This window comes from Rhodnius prolixus, unplaced genomic scaffold, assembly GCF_049639745.1.
Source record: "Rhodnius prolixus isolate KJV_2025 unplaced genomic scaffold, Rpr scaffold_23, whole genome shotgun sequence".
NCBI classification, from domain to species: domain Eukaryota; kingdom Metazoa; phylum Arthropoda; class Insecta; order Hemiptera; family Reduviidae; genus Rhodnius; species Rhodnius prolixus.
In genome coordinates, this window is record NW_027411627.1 from 150474 (window position 1) to 171042 (window position 20569).

The 20569-nt window shown below is 34.7% G+C and overlaps 3 protein-coding genes across 7 annotated transcripts in view; 2 read left to right on the forward strand and 1 right to left on the reverse strand.

Moving 5' to 3' along the window:
- Nucleotides 1–12006, forward strand: part of DAT (Sodium-dependent dopamine transporter) — a 71220-nt gene extending 59214 nt beyond the window's left edge. For all 5 annotated transcript variants that reach the window (XM_074139394.1, XM_074139391.1, XM_074139392.1 and 2 more), the window contains 11 exons: nt 2900–3054; nt 4047–4174; nt 4727–4865; nt 7193–7327; nt 7626–7729; nt 7825–8062; nt 8151–8279; nt 8359–8458; nt 8651–8751; nt 9184–9351; nt 9712–12006. In XM_074139394.1, coding sequence (XP_073995495.1) covers nt 2900–3054; nt 4047–4174; nt 4727–4865; nt 7193–7327; nt 7626–7729; nt 7825–8062; nt 8151–8279; nt 8359–8458; nt 8651–8751; nt 9184–9351; nt 9712–9843 — 1529 coding nt within the window. In that variant the 3' untranslated portion in view covers nt 9844–12006. The remainder of the gene's footprint in view (nt 1–2899; nt 3055–4046; nt 4175–4726; nt 4866–7192; nt 7328–7625; nt 7730–7824; nt 8063–8150; nt 8280–8358; nt 8459–8650; nt 8752–9183; nt 9352–9711) is intronic.
- Nucleotides 12007–13938: 1932 nt separating this feature from the next.
- On the reverse strand, nt 13939–14534 carry LOC141459872 (DNA repair protein SWI5 homolog). The gene is made up of 2 exons (XM_074139430.1): nt 14333–14534; nt 13939–14255 (listed from the first exon to the last, which is right to left on the reverse strand). The coding sequence occupies exons 1-2, from the start codon at nt 14402–14404 to the stop codon at nt 14034–14036; spliced, it is 294 nt and encodes a 97-aa protein (XP_073995531.1). The 5' UTR covers nt 14405–14534; the 3' UTR covers nt 13939–14033.
- Nucleotides 14535–14792: 258 nt separating this feature from the next.
- Nucleotides 14793–19634, forward strand: LOC141459858 (ankyrin repeat and MYND domain-containing protein 2). The gene is made up of 6 exons (XM_074139398.1): nt 14793–15090; nt 15615–15780; nt 15859–15998; nt 16574–16761; nt 17148–17301; nt 18284–19634. The coding sequence occupies exons 1-6, from the start codon at nt 14905–14907 to the stop codon at nt 18566–18568; spliced, it is 1119 nt and encodes a 372-aa protein (XP_073995499.1). The 5' UTR covers nt 14793–14904; the 3' UTR covers nt 18569–19634.
- The last annotated feature ends 935 nt before the right edge of the window (nt 19635–20569 follow it).

Sequence of the window (20569 nt, forward strand, 5' to 3'; positions counted from 1 at the left end):
ACTACCCTAGTTGTGCTACCACCCTTCCGCCGGATGATGATTAATCCTTGCCGGTGCCATCTAGGGAGTTGACAGTGCCTTCTAAAGAAGGGAAACGCACACACACACAATATGGCGAGCTGGGTAGCCTGATGCACCCAGAAAGAGAGGCGGCCGTCCCTCTACTGTGCATGCCCTTAGAACAGGAAACGAACCCGCATCACCCCCCCGCCACCAACATCTCTCCTGGAGATTTTTTTTTATCTCTTTCTTTTTTCGTTTCAATTCTGGCCACTTGGAGCGCCTCTAAGTGCAACTACTACCAACATAGCTACATTAATAATACCATTATAAGTTGCCACCACCGTTCACTCAGCCAGAGTTCATTGTTGGCACCACTGTTGTTAAATTAAGTGCTAAAGTGTCATTTTTAAAAGCACTTCCTGTCACAAAAGCCAGAAATGATAATTTTATTCGATTCAGATTGAATGAAAGCGAAATTCCACCCTCTCACAGTTCCTTCGATTCCACATTCTAAAGACGTTTTCTACTTTCAATTATGAACAGCACAAATAGGACCACTTGCCAAGAAGTATAATGTGGATATTCACGAGTCTATCATTGTAGTTCCCAAAGTTCTAATTATTACATTCTCACTTCTTACTAGGAATTTCTGCATTTCATTTGACACTTCTTAGAATGATCTGATAGGACCTACAATGTACTGAAATGACCCTTCAGAGGAAGCCGCACTCACCCTCGTTCCTGAGGAAAAATGTTTCGATAGTTTTGTGCGTCAACTTCGAGGAAAATCGTAGAATCTATTTTTCTTCCCCTCCACCAGAAACTGGAAAATCTATTCAATAAGGTAGTCGCCACGGTAGCCGAGCGGTTAGATGCTAGACCCGCAAAGCTAATATGTATTGCGGTACTGGGTTCGATTTCCGGTCTTGGCCTTGGATTTTATTTAATGGTTAATAAAAGAAGTTTACAGTAAGTATGTTTGCTAGTCGCCTCCGTCCACGACACCTAATTTGGTAGTTGAACGTTAAGCCCCGCCTGAAAAAATAGGCAATTACTTTACTTTACTTTTTATTCAATAAGGAGGCAGTTTTGGTTACGAAGGCCACAAATAAGTAAGAAGACAAATCTGTAAAATACAACTTTCCCAGCCTCTGGAGGCTGTAAAACACGTACTTCCGGTGAGAACTCTGCACGATTACAACATTCCTCGTATTGTGGGGTAAGCGGAAATGAAAATGGCAGCATTTATGTAGCCGTAAAACTTCTTTAGGCTGAAATACCCAATTATGGTCGCAATGAAAACAGATAACAGATTGAATAAATAAAATCCATGGAAACAGCAGCGAATCGAAACTTAGAACCACTGCGATTTCTAGCTCACCTAGAATAATCGCCCGTCTACTCGTGGCGATCCCATTAAAGAAGAGGATATAACTTCGTTCACAGCAAAGAAATGGCCCTCATCAAGTTCGTTCTCAATTCGAAATGGTGCAGATAAGAGTCAAGTGGGAAAGTATACCTTTCCATTTCCGGCGATATATCACCAGCAAAATAGTCTGATGTCAGGCTGAACAGGTGGTCGGGGCCCAGATAGCCTGATATTAGACGGCAATCTTTTCCAAACTAGATCACTGAAGTCATCTTGCTTTTTTGTTCGCCATCTTGTTATTTGTACCCCCGTCTGACGTCAGCGTATTTTTTTTTTTTTTGCAAATAAAGCCATCTGATACGAACACTCGCACAAACTACTACTGCTAATACCCCCACCCCAGCCCGAGAAACAACTTTCTCTTGAAAGTGTTCATGTACGTCATGTGCGTACGAAGTTTAGAGAAAGCCGAGAAAGTGGAGAATCGATTGACTAAAGAGATACTTCCGGTTTAGGAATTTTTCTTGAAAATCTATTTTAGCAACTCGATTTTGCTCTGCTCAAGATCGCACAGAAAGATAGGAACGTACATTGTGACCCTGTTGAGGGAATGCCCCCACCCCTTTTCCCAGAAGTATTCCTTATCCAATTATTCCGGAAAGAAAATTTCCAGAAAAAGGAAAGTTTGAGATCACCATATTTAGTGCAGGAGTTTGAAGAAAATTTGGAAAATTACGAATTACCTAAATATCTATTCATTAAGTGACATTTCCGGTCAGACGATTTCCTGTTAGTCTGGAATTAAGTTCCATATTCGATTCTGATGACCTCACTGGTTTCAAGACAGCGCAGCACTCACTAATACCACTTGGGGGGGAACCTAACTTCCGGCTCTCCCACTCGTTCTCATAATTGTACTTCCTGTAAAATGTACCAGTTAAAAGTTATAGATCGATTTTTTTATATAATTAGTGGAGCAAGAAAATCGTAGCTAAGGGGTACTTCCGGTGGGCCAATTTTCCGAGTGTTGGCGGGTGACCAAAACCTTATTTTGGCGCTGCTCAGTTGGCGCCTGAAAAACTGGAACTTTCTAAGATTTTTCTTTACGCTGGACTATTTCGGGAAAACCCAATTCTTCAAACTCAAAAGAGCTCAATCGTATATTTCCGGTAAAAAGTTGTTGCGTCTGTCAGTATGACGAAGGTTTTGTTTAGTATGTTTGTGAACACGTCTTTACCCTACTGGAATCAATCTTTAATTGTTCTTCCCACTTCCGCTTTTTAAGAAATGTCACAAAACCCATTCTTATAATAATTTTATACTAGATTTTCGGGACTCTGTTGATGGTCACAGCATAAAATCAAATTGTCTAACAAAATTTAGAAAATCACATTTCTATTAGTCGCCGATTTTTTGTGGAACCAAGAATATTCGATCTACAAACACCTTACTTGGTTCTATGTTGGTTCGTTCTATATTCAAAAATCGTATAAATATGGAGATAAGTTTTTCTTTGCAATTTTCCAGGCATAGGATATGCAGTGGTGTTGATAGCCTTCTACGTGGACTTCTATTACAATGTGATCATAGCGTGGGCCTTAAGATTCTTTTTCGCCTCGTTCACGGACATGCTGCCTTGGACCACCTGCGACAATCCTTGGAATACGCCACAATGTCGTCCGGTAAGTGAATGTTTGTTTTATTCAATACCACACTGTGGTGTACTGTGGAACCAACCCATTCCTGAAAACCAGACACATGCCGAGTCGAGTGTTGGTTCGGGAGCAATGAAGGGACGCGCCTAACTCGGCCAACCTCCCTTCCTACGATTGTACTGAAAAGCCGAATGACCAAGTGCCCATACTAGAACTATATCCTTGAAAGAAAGAAACTTGATCCAGTCCCTGGGGATTATTCCAGACACAAAACTTTAGTGCCCTCAGCAAAGCCGGACGATTCCAGTAGATCTAAGGAGGAGATACTTTCTCTTGAATAGAGAGATGATTACTTTTTAGATAGTGACCAACCCTTCCAGCCGTATCATCTCTCTTTCTATGAGTTCCCCAAAGAAGCTGGATAGTCACTTGATAGTCGGGCGGGATTTGGTGGTCCTCTCTGAGGATTTAGGGAGGATTCCAGCGCGCCAGGGAGCAATCATCCTGAACCCTGGGATTTCCATAGAAAACCTGGAATGCTATTAAGGGTTGGAAGAGTGTAAAATACCCATCTTAGGATCACGCCCAACCTTTGTATTATGTTTATTAGTGTTTTGCAAAGAAGATTGCATGATTAGGAAGATTATACCTGATTATCACTTCCTGTCTCTTCGAACTATTCTGAAGAGCTTGGTTCCGCTTTAGTGTAGGGCATCTGAGTGTGGGGTGCAGCACATGAACTCAAATTAACCTGTCCTTCCTCTAATGTTAACATACTAATAACCTTCCACTTTCCTTAACTGAGACCAACAATACAGAGTCAAAAAAAGTATCGAGTGTTACGAAATGGAAATTGACGTCACAGATTTCCAAAAACATTTAAAAAAACTGTAAAACGTAAAATAAAAAAATGAACATGTTCAAATTGAATGCTGAAAAAAAAAAGAAAAATTCATTCAAGTATCAGCATGTCTGTTCTATTAATAGATATATATAATTGAGGCAAATGGTGTGCGCAGTTGGACGTGAACATATGGTCGGCCCAGGCGAACTCAACAGCCACAGTGAATGGCACCCTCAAGAACGTGTCAACTGCAGCTCCACCAATCACAGAGGAGTTCGCGTCAGCCTCTTTTGAATATTTCAAGTAAGCTAACGTGTTCATATCGAACGCATCATTCACATTGACCATAATTTTCACCATTGTTCTACAATTATAGGGGAAAAATAATCATTTTTAGCAAAAAATAAATCTACGATTTTCCCAATATCGCTTTGTGGTACGCCACTTGTACCAATCTGATTGGATGAATTTATTGAATCGATTTTGAATTTTAGAGGAAATCATCGTTGTAACACACAGTTTTGTTGTGAACGCCCACAAGTCTTTCACTTAGCACAATTTACGAAATTAAATTTTCTTGAAACTTTGAATTCATACTAAAAAGTAAATCGATTTCAACAAAAGAGTCAAATCGATTCAGCAAAATGGCACTTTCAGTTGATCGATTTTGTTCCAAAGCTTTACTTTCAAGTCCGATGGTGGCCTAACCAGCGATCATAATTTAAAAAATAATGTACTTTATTTTTCGAATAAAATGAGTTCTCATTACCTTAGGGGTGCTATAAGTGAGAGATCGAATATTGGACATCATTCTTACCTAATTAAGAAATTTTTCATAAAATGATAAAATTCCAGCCGAGCCATCCTGGAATTACATAGAAGCGAAGGACTGCACGATCTGGGAGCCATCAAATGGGACATGGCACTCTGTCTTCTGGCTGTCTACCTCATCTGCTACTTCAGTCTTTGGAAAGGAATCTCCACCTCCGGCAAGGTAATCTTTGCTACGAATCTTAAGATCAGCTGTCTGTATTTACTGGAAGATTATGTAGATCAGAGGTCCCCCTACCTCTTTTGCCCTCCTTAAAGGCTGCCTCCAAATCTAAGTGATAATATATTGTTGCATGACACTTCTTCAGGATAAGTCCAGGCATAATGAAGTCATGTACACCTTATTTACGAAGAAAAGCACCGTAAACTGAGTTGATCTAGCGCAGGCTTATCAAACTTACCTTATTATTTCTTAAATAATGCATTTATAAAGAAAAAAAAATTAATAACGCAATAATTGTTATTATTGTGACATGTAAGGGAAGGGTACAAGCTCAAATCATGTCTTGACTAGCGTAGAAGCATGGTATCTCGAAGGGGAATGTGCAAACCCAGGCCATAATTGTTTTTTCGGTAATCGATTCTAAAAATCAGAAGTAAAACAATAAGACGAATAGGCTTCCGCTAAAGTTTAGGTTTTTCATTCAATTCAGACTAATATTGGGTGAACTTAAGCTTTAGAAGCGTTGAAAATTAAGAAACAAATTAAAAATTAGTAATTTTTACATTCAATTTATTTATTTCTGATGAATTACTTGTGTCGATTAATGTTTACTGTATTATCGATCATTTTCTTAACTAGTAGTGGTAGGTAATCTTGATGTTGATAAGTTGCTAGTATATTATTTTTGTAAGTTTAAAGTAAATTTATTAAGTTTCTCTTGGTTTCAGAATCAGGGAGACTAAACTCATAAACAGATTGAAATTTGAATTTAATTAAATACATTTAGTCCATTTTTTTACAATTGCAGACAAAAAAAAACTACCTTCAAATTTAACCTCATTTACTCGTACAAGGAGAAAGCAGAATATTTTAATTTAAAAAAATAATGAACCTGTTTTTAATTATTTTTTATGATTATCTTTATGACTGATGAGGATATTTAATTGGTCCTAATTATTTCATTTTTAAACGAAAATATAATTAGAATTAATTTCATATATGTTTATAAGATTAAGAGAAATTCACCTTTAGAGGTTCAATTGGCTGCCGCTTGGCAGAGCTAGTATCTTACAGATCATTCCCAGTAGATATACAAGGCAAGTTGAATAATCAAAATTGATCTAAAGGCATAAAGATGAGGCCGAAAAGCATCAACTTGTATTTAAAAGCTGGACATTGCACTCACAGAACACAGGAAACTAAGGCACCTGTTCCATATTGGCTACTTTGTGGATGTCTAGAACTTATTCACCACTTCCTTTGGAGCTTACAGTTATTTTCTTGATAACTGTTCTGCGAAAGAAAACTGGAAAGAATGAAAACCACTCAATGTTGACTGTAATTAATAATATATAATTAATGTTCATTGTTTTTGGTGACCGATTCATAGTTTCAATAGGATGAAAAAATAACAGTTTCAGTCATATTTTTTTATTATTATGCCGAGCTTTCGATCTATGAACTTGGAACATATTTACAGTGTGTTCTACAGCCCTGAAGATGACCTAGTCCAGTGATGGCGAATCTATGACCCACGCAAGCTTTTTCACTGACCCACAGTTGCTAGGCAACCATTTGTTTGTTTACGCGGGTTGATTTAGATTTTCTAATTGTTTTGGATAATTTATATTCTATCTGTATTTTTTTTCAATCACGCATATTGACACAAAAGCAATTTAAAATGCTATCTATAACCTTTAGTTTGATCATTACAGTTCTAAAAACGCAAATGACGAGTAGTATTTGAAATAAAGCGAAAAGTGTTTACAAAATATCAAATAAAATGTATAATTTTATTCATATTTTGTTTGTTAAAAAAAAAAATCGACAACTCAAAGCAAATAACCATATTTAGATTTTTCTTCAGATAAAACACACTTTTGTTCAGGTTGTTTGTAAAAAAAGAGACTTCCATAGCCACTTACTTGTTTCGTCCCCGTTTTACCCGTTAAGCCGCCAGCTGAATTTTAAAGATGTTGAGTTTTGAAAATATTCAGTTTAAAATTTTTAAGCTTAACTGTTGTGCAAATGGGCATTAGTGACCCAAGAGCTAGTACTACAAAAAAAAAAAAAAAATGAACAAAATTTGACCCACGTCTCAAAAAGGTTCGCCATCCCTGACCTAGTCCCTAGGTCGAAAAATCGGCATAATAATAAAAAAATATCATGGCTGAAATTTGCTGTTATTTTTTCATCCTATTAGTTATCGTACTTTGTCGGAAGTTTTTAGCAATACTTCCGATATCGCTTCTCCAATTAAATTGCCTAAAATGTCCCTCCTTACCTATTTCCTCTAAAGTATTTCTTAATCGTGCGTAACGTTGCAGGTAGTGTGGTTCACCGCTTTGTTCCCGTACGTAGTGCTGCTAATATTACTTGTGCGAGGTATAACCTTACCTGGATCTGCTGAAGGAATCAAGTACTACCTCAGTCCTAACTTCTCTTCCATCACTAAGGCCGAGGTGAGCACTTCTTTCAGCATTTTACTACTTAATCTTAGTACTAGGTAAAGGGAAGTATTGCAATCAAATTTTTTATATTGATTTTTTTATGGAAATACACGATTTGAGGTAATCTACGATAAACCAGTTCGTGCATGTCTGAACACTATACCTAGAGTGTAAACGAGGATTAAATGAGTAGCAAAAATCTCGAGGTTGCGAGGAAAACGTGTGACAGGAATTACTTAAATAAAAGGCTCGTAACTTTGTTTTTTTTTGTGTTTGAACATTCTGAGATGCTGTGGTCACTGTTACACAGGTGTGGGTGGACGCAGCCACTCAGGTGTTCTTTTCCTTGGGTCCAGGATTTGGGGTACTTCTCGCCTACGCCTCTTATAATGAATATCACAACAATGTTTACCAGTAAGATCTAAATTCTGTGTAATTATTTCCATCATTTACCAAGATATTGTATTTATTCTGTGTTTTCCAAGACTCTGGTTCTCCTTTTTTTGCAGAGATGCTCTCTTAACTTCGGTAATAAATTCTTGCACAAGTTTTGTAGCTGGATTTGTGATATTCTCAGTGCTGGGTTACATGGCACATGTGACTGGTAGGAATATCGCAGAAGTGGCCACCGAAGGACCTGGACTGGTTTTTATCGTATATCCGGCTGCGATTGCTACCATGCCTGGGTCTATATTTTGGGCACTTATCTTCTTCATGATGTTACTAACGCTCGGACTAGATAGTTCGGTAAGTGGTAGATAAGCATAGAAAACTTCTTTTACTAAATTTTTTAATCTATTTTTTTGCTCAAGAACTTAACCTAATATCTTTTCAGTTTGGCGGTTCAGAAGCTATCATTACAGCCTTGAGCGATGAATTTCCATTGATCGGCAGGAACAGGGAAATTTTTGTAGCCTGCCTCTTCTCCTTGTACTTCCTGGTTGGACTGGCGTCTTGTGCTCAGGTTAGCCACAAATTTTTCCGCTACAAATAAATTTGATCGTTTGGAAATTCCTACTGATTTCAAATTTCTTCTATTCCAGGGTGGCTTCTATTTCTTCCACCTCCTAGATAGGTACGCTGCCGGATACTCAATGCTTTTCGCTGTTTTCTTTGAATCTATAGCAGTGGCCTGGATATATGGTAAGGTCCAAGAATGGAAAATTTGTTATGAATTTCCCATCGGTGTAGTTCAAAATCTCAAAACCTAAACCGTTTAATTTTCCGATTTCCTTCAACATTTTACATGCAGGAAAACCTCACCAACTCTTGTTTGCCTGCACACATTTTCTTTATGTATCATCTCGTTAATGTATTGGGATAACTGTTTTACAGGTACAGATCGATTTTGCCAGGACATCAAAGATATGATTGGCTTTTCTCCAGGATTTTACTGGAGAGTTTGTTGGAGGTTCTTAGCTCCTTTATTTTTAATGGTAAATATTAAAGTGCCTGTATGTCCAGGAATGGAGAACCTTCTTTAGAGTTCCAATGGCTGTAATACCGATTTTTGGACCATTATAATGACTAGATTTGGGATAATTTAAAATTTATAAAGCTCCCTCAAGACATCACTATTTTGCTATACACTCGAGGTATTCGGTTGACTATGGGACTGAATCGTACGGTTGAGTATTTCCTGGAATATTTCTGCTGTGCATCTTTGATGGAATAGAATCAAGTCAGCTTTTAAGGGTCAGAGATGAGATAATACCAACCCTAATAGTTCAGTATTTTTAGCCACTGGAATTATTTTTGCTAAATATGCCAATTTGGCATGAAAAGGTTCATCATTTCTAACCTAAATTTATGATGAAACTAATTATAGTTTTTTTTTTGCTTTATTTTTTTTAAATTTTCTATTTTAGTTCATCATAGTTTATGGATTGATGGGCTACGAACCGCTGACTTATGAGAATTACGTGTACCCCACATGGGCGAATGCTCTGGGCTGGGCGATCGCCGCATCTAGCGTTCTGATGATTCCGACCGTGGCTGTCTATCAGTTGTTGACTACCCCGGGAAATTTTGGACAGGTGAGATAGTAAATACAATAATTAATATGTACGCTATATACAATATAGATGAATTGAATTAAGAAGTAAAGTAATTAAGTTCCGATTTAATAAGTTTTCCTTATTCGCTTTATCTTCAATGTTTCCGAGATGTTCTGAGGTCAATTGCCCCAGATTAGAGAAACTTGGAAACTACTTCCTGAAGCGTGTTTCTAGTATTGTAAGGCTAGGGTCTGGGATACCCACAGCAACGCCAAGATTCCTGTAAAAATTGGCTAATCTATCACCATCTCCTCACGGCCAATAAGCATCTTATTTTTACTATGATTCATTAATCTCACTGCACTTATCATTACTTGTTTGTTTCGAAACTGTTTTCAGAGATTAAAAATATTGACCACACCGTGGCGAGACCATCAGACAGTTTTGGCACGATCTATGTCCATGAATGGCATCCAGACAGATCCTGCTCAAATCAGACTATCTACGCCTCAAGCAACTCAATCTGTCTGATTTAAAAATTGTAATTTTATTTTTAATTTTTTTTTAGTTTTTATTATTATTAAGTCTGTAAAATATGTGTTCATATAATTATTTGACAAATTACCTTCCTCTGGTCAGGTTATATACTGAGTAATGTAAACAAACTAATCGAGATCTTATTACTGTTACGTCTTGTTTTATATATTGTATAATAAAACTAGTTGGTATCGTGCTTTATAGAGTTCAATGTTACCAAGTAATAATCACAAAAAATTAAATGTATATTAACAATATAGTATATTGTTTATAAGAATTATTTTTTAAAATCAATTGTTAATATGGGGCAAAATATTTCTTGCATTTATTCAAATTTACTAATATTTGTATACTTTACAAATACTATACTATTTGTACACTATAGATATTTTATTAGAATGTTAGACTTTATGTGTGTACATATTTGGGATAACCTTGTAAAGTTACTTTGTGGGACCCATTAGTTAGAACAACACCCTCCAATTCTTTCTGTTTCATTAGACGTATCTATTGAAGAGTTCCTGGGAGAGGTGTGTAGACTTCGTATCCGAATACTTGGAGATCAAGATTTTCCCGTTAAAACAAGTGCTCTTCTTTCTCGTAAAACCTACCTTTCTCAGGTTGTGTTTGTTGGATGCTTATGTCATGAGTAGGCACCCTGCCGTGTCAGAATAACATCGGACGTAAATTTAGTTGAGTAGTTAACAATGAACTTAATCGGCTGCTTTTCATCCGAGAGTTAACACATCACATTTAAAACTTATTGTTCACCCACTGTAGGATGATTACAAAAGGACTCCGTGAAAGATCCAAAGAACTCCTCCCGGATCATGCGATATGTCACCACATTATCCCATATGACTCGGGCACTCAGAGGAGAAAGATCCTATTTTTGCTACCAATTTTCGTCTGGAATACTTGGCACTTCGAAGAGGACCTTGAAAAATAACAAAAATCAATTGCAACTAGCCTTGCCCATTTCTCCTGATTAGTATTTTGGATAGGCGTTAGCATAAAACCGGAACAGCTCTTGACTTCTCATGGAATAGGCAATGCATGAGATTTCCCATTCTGCAATGGCCCGTCAAGAGAATGGATAAGATTAAATGGTAGGCACTGGATGTATGAGGCGTTGCTCGAGATAAGAATCCAACAATTCTCGAGCCTCTACTTGTATTCTCTTCCTAAAAGCAGAGCCGAACAGAAGCTTTTTTACGGGTTATGTAGAGTGTAATCTGTAAGGAAAGAACAATGTTCTGTAGTCAAACACAGCACTGAATGAGTAGCCTCCAGACGCTAAGTTGCTGAAATTATGTTTAAAGCTTAACTTATAATATAAGTTTAAAGATAGATTAAGAATGTAATAAGAACAAAGTTTAAGATTTAAACAGGAACAGAATGTCTGTAGCGCCTAAGACGGTTAGGCAATACTATTTTCTCTGCGCAAAAAGGGAAATTCCATTTCTTTGGAAATACCGACCGCATTCCGGTCAGAGTAGCTTAGGACAAGCGACGAGGCACCTACATTTACATAATAGCTTCTCTTGTCTCCAACTGTCAGAAATCTTTGGTTTGCTAATTCTCTTTGGAGATTTTTCTTTTCGAGATGTTTAAGTATTCGGCCTAGATCAGTTCAAGAACTGGCTACACCGCTAAGAAGTGAGTCATTTGTCTCGAACATCGGAGGATAACTAAAATGTTTGAATATGGCGAGCCGGTCCTAAAGCTCCCGGGGACTCAGAGTAAAAGGATTTCACTGGGAACATCCGCCAGGAATACAGCACTACGTCTGTCTAGGTGGATGGAATTGCTAAATACTGGAAACAGAGAATTCACTTTAACCTCTACTCGACACTCACAGAAATACAAAAAAATAAGTAACATTTTTGGGAGAAATTAATGAACATATTCCCCTCATTGCTTCTAAGTAACCACAAAACTTATCCGGGTATCAATTAGAACATAAAACAAATTTACAATCAACGCTAAACTTACCAACCTTTACCGCTCTTACAAATAAAAATACAAATATTTACACTGAAGACTTGAAGTGAGTAATTCTGTAGTTGTTAAATCTTCGTAGTGAAGTTAGTCTATATTTCTAGACATATTTAATAACTAGAATGTATTTCAAAAGCATGCTTAATTATTTGTATACCACATAAGGCCGCTTTGAAGAACACCATTAAAGAACAAATATTGTAGTTGTAACAAAGATAATCTTCAACCTTCATCTAAACAAGCAAGATTATCAATTTTAATTTCTATTTAATAATTCTTCTTTTTTTTTAACTTGTTATTAATTTTTTAGAATAATGTATTAATAAAAGAGTCTGTTTTAGTACCTAACTTTATACATATATGAACATTGTGTACAGTATATTAAAATATATATAATATTTAAAAACAAATAAATAAACAATAAAATATTTAGAATTAAATGAAACTAGAATGGTTAGTAGTACAATTAAAAATTGCCAAATTGGCGTATTATACAGCTGTAATGATACAATATTTAAATAATTTTATTAAACTGAAATAAGAAATATGTATAAATAACTGAAAAATAAAGAGTAGTAATTTATAAAAATTGTAAAAAATAATAATAACAAGATATTATTCAATATTATTAATACTAAAAAAACAAACTTATGAATTTAAGAGAATATTTGTATAGAAAAATGCCAATCAGCCATTTGGTACTTTTCTACGAACTTTGTAAAAAAAATAAAATAAAACATAAAAATTATTTATAAAAAATTATGGAAATTAAAGAAATTAGCATGTTAATAACATTTTTATTATAAAAATCTCAACTTGAATTACCTTTATTTCTTTTTTTTAAAAGACAACTCTTTGGTATTTTTGTTGCTTTTCAAGATCATGCAGAAATATGACAAGAGTATGAATTTCTATTCATGCTTTAAATTTAACTTAATACATAAAACATGAACAGAGTGTCTCAAATGTGAACGATTTTCTTTACATTCGGAATTGGCTTCACATTTAGTTGTTACTGAAGTGGATAAATGTTCATTAAACCAAAATGCATTTTAGCTAGAAATGATACGAAAAAAAAAGGTTATGGAACTAAAATGAACGTAATACTGAGTAAATGAAACAGCTGAACTTGTGGAATTGGTCATATCCCATTTCGTCGTAAACGAAAAAACAAGAAAAACTCCTAAGGAAAAACAAAACTTTTTCCTAGAATGTTTAAAACATGCGACAACAGAGAAAAATAATTTATAAAGTTTCTTCTTTTTCGATTTGCTGAAAGCAAAATAATTAATTATCTCAGTAAATTTAATCATAATCAAATTTGTCAATCCAAAGTACGTATGTTTGAAAATATTTCAAAATCATTTTCCCCAAAGTTTTGTTCTCCATAATAATTTTCTAGAACTTAATCTCGTTTAATTAAGTGATGGTATTTGGAGAACTGTGTATATCCAGTTTTTAGCTTCATAGTGGTCACATTACCCTCATCATGAAACTAAGTCTTACAACAATAAAGTAAAAGCTTGAAAGAGAATCCAAAAACTTTCAAGCATGTATTATATTGTTAGCAGAGAAAAAAACCTTGATTAATATAAATATAAATTTTACATACATAATTTATGATCTCGGGAGGTCGAAACGTACGTAAAAAGTAAAATAAAATTCCACCATATGAAGTAAAATCACTTCCCTACTGAAGAAACTTATTTTTAAAAAATGAAAGCCAGTCCATTGTTATAGCTTCATAGACTTGGTTATAATATACCCTGGGGTGACTCGAGTAACGAATGTAGAAATAATAATTAGAACGAAAAAGGACTAGAAGAAACCTCTAAAAAAAAAGGCTTAAAAAACATCTTATCTGGAACATTTACGCTGGAGAGAGGAATGTATATTCTTGCAGTTTAGTGGAAGATGGAAGTTCATCGAAAAGAGGATTCGTAGAATAAAGAGATGTTAGAGAAAATAGGTTTAGGAAAAACATGGCCAATAGACTGACGTTAGAAATAGCTTTCTACAGTAATTGCCCAACTTTGGTGACTGGCTAAGGAACATGTAGGACATTTTAAGTAATAATTATTACTCACATTATTTTTCACTTTTATAACTTCTTGCAAGTTACTCCACCCGTCTTAGTAATCTCTCTTGCAATACATTTAATGAATATAAGTTACAAGTTGCTTTTAAGACAATTCTAAATCAAATTCCCGATGCAACTCAGCGGCAGTTACACCACGAATTATAGATAGACTACCAATCACTAGTTGTGTCATATCTTTAATATCATTATATTTATGCAATTCATCCAATAGTTTTTCACCATCGGTTAGGCTTTCCAACTCTACTAATTGTGAGTCTAAGTCAGTTTCCACTTTTTTGAGAATATCAATTGCTTGTGAATAGTCCTGAAATTAAATTAACGGTTATGAGATTGATGATTAATAATTTTGAGGAATAATAATGAAAAAATGTATTAACTTACTGAACACTCATACAAGGAGTTTCTCAATTCACTATCGTCCATTTTTAAACAAGAAAACAGTAACTTATTCATAATATCAGTTGTTTATCTTTTTTAAATAGAGAAACCAATTGCACTTGAAGCCGTTACCTAAGCACTTCCAGTTTGTTTTCTGAACTTTCAACCTTTGAAGGTTTGAATGAAGTTAACGAATTTGAAGGCTTTGAAAATAACCGGTCAATATAGAAAAAAACAGTGTTGACATACGATAATAAAAATTCTCTACTACTATAACTATGTTGCTGAAAAAATTTATTAGAAGACTATTAAAGTATTGTTTTATAATTCTTTTTAGATAATATTCTTAGAAAGAGGAAACTTAATTTATTTTTATTGTGAATCAACTACTGGGTTATTATGTATATATACTGTAACACTGGATAGATTGATGTTTCATTAAGCATTAGTGTATCTTTTATAACCTTCTTTCAGTTTTAGTTAGTAACCAAGTTTTGGCCAGTCTGTGAGTAGTCGAGGAAGGTGTCAAAATCACCGGGTGCATAATTGTTTGTCAAAAAGCAAACATATTAAAAATGGGTTTGACTGAAGTGGAAAGTAAAGTTTTCGAATTAATTACAAATAATGATTTGTACGGTCTTAAAAATCATTTAACTTTGAACGAGATAAAGATAGATATTCTAGATGATCATGGTATGACTCCTTTAACACATGCTTGTTTTAAAGGAAATTATGAAATTAGCCAGTATCTGTTGGACCAGGTAATTGTCTTAAATTTGTTATTAATGATGTATGAGTACCCCCCAAGTCTCGGTATTCCACTTAGTCGAATCTATCGTGTTTGATTATGTAAATATTTCATTAGGTTGTTCGGCAATAATTTTTCTTTTCAGTTAAATTGTTTCTTTCTCATTGAAGTAAGAAAATATATAATAGATTCTATTCTATTTACAACCTAGACTGTCAACTTTGTTTATCGTATACTCAGCACATAGAAACGACGTTCCTACATGGAATAGCCAAAAATGCACCAACCAGCAGAAGAGTTGTGCAGTAGATGAGGATTAAAGTAATTGCTTGAATAAAGTGCTAAACCTTCTGCAATTATCTTTACAAATCTAAATATATTGACTTCCTTGGTTTTTAGTTTGGCCACAGTCTGATAAGAAGTGCTTGTTTTCTTTCTTTAGTCCTGCCTCTTGAACTGACCGAACCAAACTTTGAATGGTAGGTTTAAATTTTTTAAAAATCCATGCATTAATTCCGGATTTTCACTTGTTTTCAGGGTGCCGATGTAAATACATCAGAACATGAACACCGCTACAGTGCTCTTCATTTTGCTGCACTATCCGGTAATGCTAAGTTGTGCAAACTGTTATTGGACGCGGGAGCTAAAAGTCATTGGGTAAATTCTGTTGGCAGGACAGCGCCTCAAATGGCTGCTTTTGTTGGTTTGTTTTCTTGAGGATTTTATTTAAAATTATTGAAATGTATTTAATTATATTTTAATTTTGAATTTTTATTTTAAGGCAACCATCAGTGCGTGGCTGTCATCAACAACTACATACCAAAATCTGAAGTTGATTACTACACAGTTCCCGTTGGATTAGAAAAAGAGCCTAAACTGCAACCAGAATTAGCAGCTGCATTACATAAATTAGTTATGCAAGTAATATATAGTAATTTATATCACATTAGAAAATTTGACATTTGGTTTAATAAAGTAATAAAGTAAATTTTTACAAAATAAGCGTTCAGCTATATTTTGTTATATTTGTGGCTGTATAAGATATTTATTTTTGTACTTTCTTAACGGAGAATTCTACTCGACTTTTTTAAGATCCGTGCAGCGCCTCTAGTGTAATGAAACAGCTCACTTGACCTAAGGTGAAAGCCGATACGGAGATACTGTGGTGCTAATCCATTTCCTCACTTAAAGCCCTTTCCAGATATTCGAAGTACACAGTCTTAAACCAGAGTGATCGGAAGGAATGTGGATTAAATTTACGAATACTGTATTCTAATAAAATCCCATTTTGAACGTACTGACCCGGCGACCTCTAATCGCTGCAACCTTTTCCACAGTTATTTGATAGAAAAAATACAAATAATTTTTGGGATTTTGTGCTTTTCTGAGGCTTGATAAGGCTTCCTCAGTGTAGGGTTATCCCAGCAGTGTGTTTTCATTCTCTGTGTAATGATGCGAGTTTAGTTTCACATTAACATATTTGCCTATTGTTGCAGGTAAATTTACATCCAGTGAGGATAGCTTTGAATTTGCTGCCGACCCTGTACGAGGAATCTCCTTCTGTGAAGTGGGTGCTGGAGTTGATGAGTCAGAAGGAGATGAATAGAGGCTCTGAAAGCAACGAAGTTACATCATTTAAACTGCATTACTTTTCCCATATTGTGGGAGAGGTAATTAAAAACAAGTAAGAGAATTTTTAATTCAGTTAATGTTAAATTCCTAATGTACAGAATATTTCAAAAATTAATCGCTCGCGATTTGTTATTTCTATTTCATACTGCTTCTGTTACTTTGTCCGAAATCCGTCAACCAAAGTACAGCTTTTACCTTTACGTTAGCTACTTATTCAGATCTTGTCGTGCCTGCTTTGCATTTCAGCTTCATAACACTCAGTTTTGTTTATTATTATTATTTTTTTTTTTCATTTGGAATATTCGAGCAAAGGCAGGAATTTAATTTTGTTTGCAACATATTTCCCGTAAGGCCTGCCATAAATTTAAAAATAAGGTGTCGAAGTTGAATTGAGATGATTTTATGAAGATTTTATTATTATTATTTTTTTTTTTAAAGGCCACCAGTGCAAGAGAGGCAGCAGACGATGAATAAATCACAGGCGTTTACCAAGAGAATACTGAAACCAGGTAGTGGAGAGAAGTACTTGGATACAGTTATTGTGGAGAGTATCCGGGAATTTCCTTTCAGAGAATCGACATTATTTCGACAGGTGAGCGCGTTTTTTTTTCTAATTCGGTCAAATAAAAAAAAAATAGCAACTGAAATTGCATCTGTTGTTAAAACTGATTGAAAACGGTCTTATTAAAGAAAAAGAAAGGATGGAATAATTTTAAGAAGAATTCCGAAGTATAAAGTAAATTTTGGGAGATGCTTTAGAAGAAGTGAAAAGTTCTATATCTTATTGTCTGAATACTTGATGAAATCTAAGCCAAATTTCAAATTTGAAGCTTCTGCGACTTTAAAGTTAATTAATTTTAATCATTTTCAATGACCTCGCAATGTTAGATTTACGATGGAAACCTAAAAATAGAAAACAAAATCTTCAAGATTACAATAAACTTTTACACGAGGGGTTAGAGAAATGAGAAAGTAGCAAAATCAAGTGAATTTAGCTTTCTAAGAGTGTACAATGGCCACGCTAATACATCATAAAAACGTAAAAAAAAAGTAATATTTGAATAAAAATAAAATAAAATAAGTCTTAACTGGATATAAGCACGAAATATCGACTTTATCTTTATTAGATGACTTTAGTTTGCCTGACTGTAAGCTGTAATGATTCTTTTCTCTAACTAAATTAAAAATGGTTCCATTGTAAACACATTGAACTAGTTTACTTCAATATAGGACTTTGAAGAAAATTCCTTAACCGGAATTACCGGAAATGGATTTGTTTACTTCCTAGAAATGGCTCCTTGTCTTTTCTGTAAACTTCATATAGACATTACGTACAACAGTATTTATGACTTTCACTTTTATCAGTTTTCTAAAAAAAAAAGAGAGAAGGTTATACGACTGGTTTCTGGTTAAAATATCTGTGAATGTCCACCCCAGTTATTTTTGTTACTTAAGGAGTGTTCCTGAAACCTTCCTGTAGGAACTCAAAAATCTATAATCTGTACTATTAAAAGGAGACTTCTTTCCCGATTTCAGCGTTAGATAGACAGTAAAACATTATAAAATTTTTCCAGATGGTATCCAGCTTGGCAAGTGGTAAAGACGCACCGTCTCCGTTCAGTGTGATTGTCACAGCCATCAACGGACAACGAGGTTTCACTGATAACGTGAAATGTTGTGCCACATGTACAGAAGAGAATGCCACCAAGACTTGTTCAAGTTGTAAGAAAACTTATTATTGTGATAAGGATTGCCAACGATTGCATTGGTTTGTACATAAAAAGGCGTGCAATAAAGTTACTGAAGACAGCATCAATGTTTGTGATCAGTTAGAAAATATGAATGTTAGTCATGATTGAAAAACTAAATCTAATTTAGATTTGTAAATTTTTGTTTTTAAATAAAAATTAGACATATTGTTATTTCAAGTCTATAAGTGGCTGTTGTAATGTCCGTTGAAAACGGTTTATAGCTTTTCATTGCTTTTGAGAAAACTGTAAGTTTATTTTGTAAGTAATGATCATAAAAAGTTAGTACTTTAAGGCAAGACTAGGTACCAATAGTATATTTCTTAATCACAGTAGATTAAATTAGAAAATGAGGTTTTCTTCTTCTTCTTCTTCTAGACACTGCAGCCAAAGAGGTTTATTTTACCGTACCGCTATCTTATAAGCTTCAGATACTCATTCGCTAGACGTTTGTGCAATATGATCTCCTCTGGTCTCAGGGTGACAAAAGATCTTGTATCGCAAACCTCTTGCGATCGAAAGCAGCGAGTCACACAGGTTAGACCTTCCCGTTCCAGGCATAGTCTGCACGAAGGATGTCAGGTTAATGAATCGCACTGTTTGAAGAGAAAAGACCCCCTATTGGGCCCGAATCGCGAATTGAGTGATCATAACCTAACCTGACAGGGCTTTTCCTACTGTAACTGTTTCTAGAGAGGCTGGACCCACTCGCTGGAACATCTTTTCCGAACCTTTCTCGCGTATGTGTATGGTAGGTTAGGCAAAAACACACGGCCACCGACCAGAGGGAGGTGCACCGTTTGCCTGCGAAGGGTAGTGAGATAAACTAGTAATGTCCGCATGTAAGTAACGTATCTCTCCAACTCAAGAACTCTAATCAAAGTGCATGTCCTCTCTCAATACTGGATACCCCAGACTAGAAACCTACCTCTAAACTCTTCGTGCACGACCCCAATCATCGAAGTAAAGGGGGAAACCTGCGTCTATGAGAGAATATTTCCCGTAGGCTGAAAGTTTTATACTTATAAACCTTCTTAGCTTTCTTTTATTCCTTTCTTATTTTACATTATTATTAAACATTTTTGTTAATTTTTAAGCTTAGTTCTTTTTTGTTTTAAAAGCATTTATGTATTTTTTTCTTAAATTAATAAAGCAAGAATATTTTTAATATTTATTATGAAGCGTATTAAATCGTTCTTGTACCTATTTCTCTTGACTACTTTTAAAATATTGTATTTTGTTTCGCTTTGACAAATTTATTGTTCAAAAATAATATAAAGATAAAAAGAATTAATCCATAATGATTGAAAATATCAAAAATTTTCTCTGCCTCAAAATGCTCATTGTTGCACATTCTGACCGCTCAAATTCGTATGTAGAGAATGTTTTACTTCCGTTTGTTTTTGTCTATAGCTATTAGATGGCACTTTTGACGAACATAATTTTAAAAAAGGGGACGTTAAAATTCTCTACATAAAACTACGGCTCACTTTAATCTATTTTTTTACTTAAAATAGTTTTTGCAATAAAAATATTATTTGAAATTAAAGTTTACGAAACTAAATTTTGAGTCTACACACTTTTATATATATATATATGTAATCTATACTCAGACCATTACTTACGATTAACGTTACTAACGCTGCATTGAGTTAGCTGCAAGTTTGAGAGAAAAAAAAAAAATTGCTGCGTATCGCTTTGGGAACACCTTGATTCATGCGGAATGAACAAATCCATTGGGAGCTGGAAGTTTTCTACAACATAGAACTTTATGGACAGGACAACACATAATTTTTTTTCTATTCACGTTATGCTGACTATACTCACTAGAAAGAAATAGATCGTCACACACTTGGAGAGCCTGATTAGTAAAAAATAACTTTTTATTAAAAGAACTTTTCTGATTGAAAACAAAGAATCAAACATCTTCACGAAGCAATCTTCGTTTTTACAAAAGTCAAGAAAAATAAATTGAAATAGGCTAAAAAAATAATTAAATTATGTAGCTTGAGTCTTGGATTGAGGTTAGCCTGGGTCTGTGTTAGAAATTAAATTAATTTTCAAATTAAAACTTAATAAAAATATGGGTAGATTAAGCTTTTTATTTTTAAA

Coding starts and splice junctions, on each gene's coding strand:
- LOC141459872 (XM_074139430.1), bottom strand. CDS start 14,404: ATGAATAAGTTACTGTTTTCTTGTTTAAAAATGGACGATAGTGAATTG. Junction 14,256..14,332: donor ACTCCTTGTATGAGTGTTCA/GTAAGTTAATAC, acceptor ATTTAATTTCAG/GACTATTCACAAGCAATTGA.
- LOC141459858 (XM_074139398.1), top strand. CDS start 14,905: ATGGGTTTGACTGAAGTGGAAAGTAAAGTTTTCGAATTAATTACAAAT. Junction 15,091..15,614: donor GCCAGTATCTGTTGGACCAG/GTAATTGTCTTA, acceptor ACTTGTTTTCAG/GGTGCCGATGTAAATACATC. Junction 15,781..15,858: donor TCAAATGGCTGCTTTTGTTG/GTTTGTTTTCTT, acceptor TTTTATTTTAAG/GCAACCATCAGTGCGTGGCT.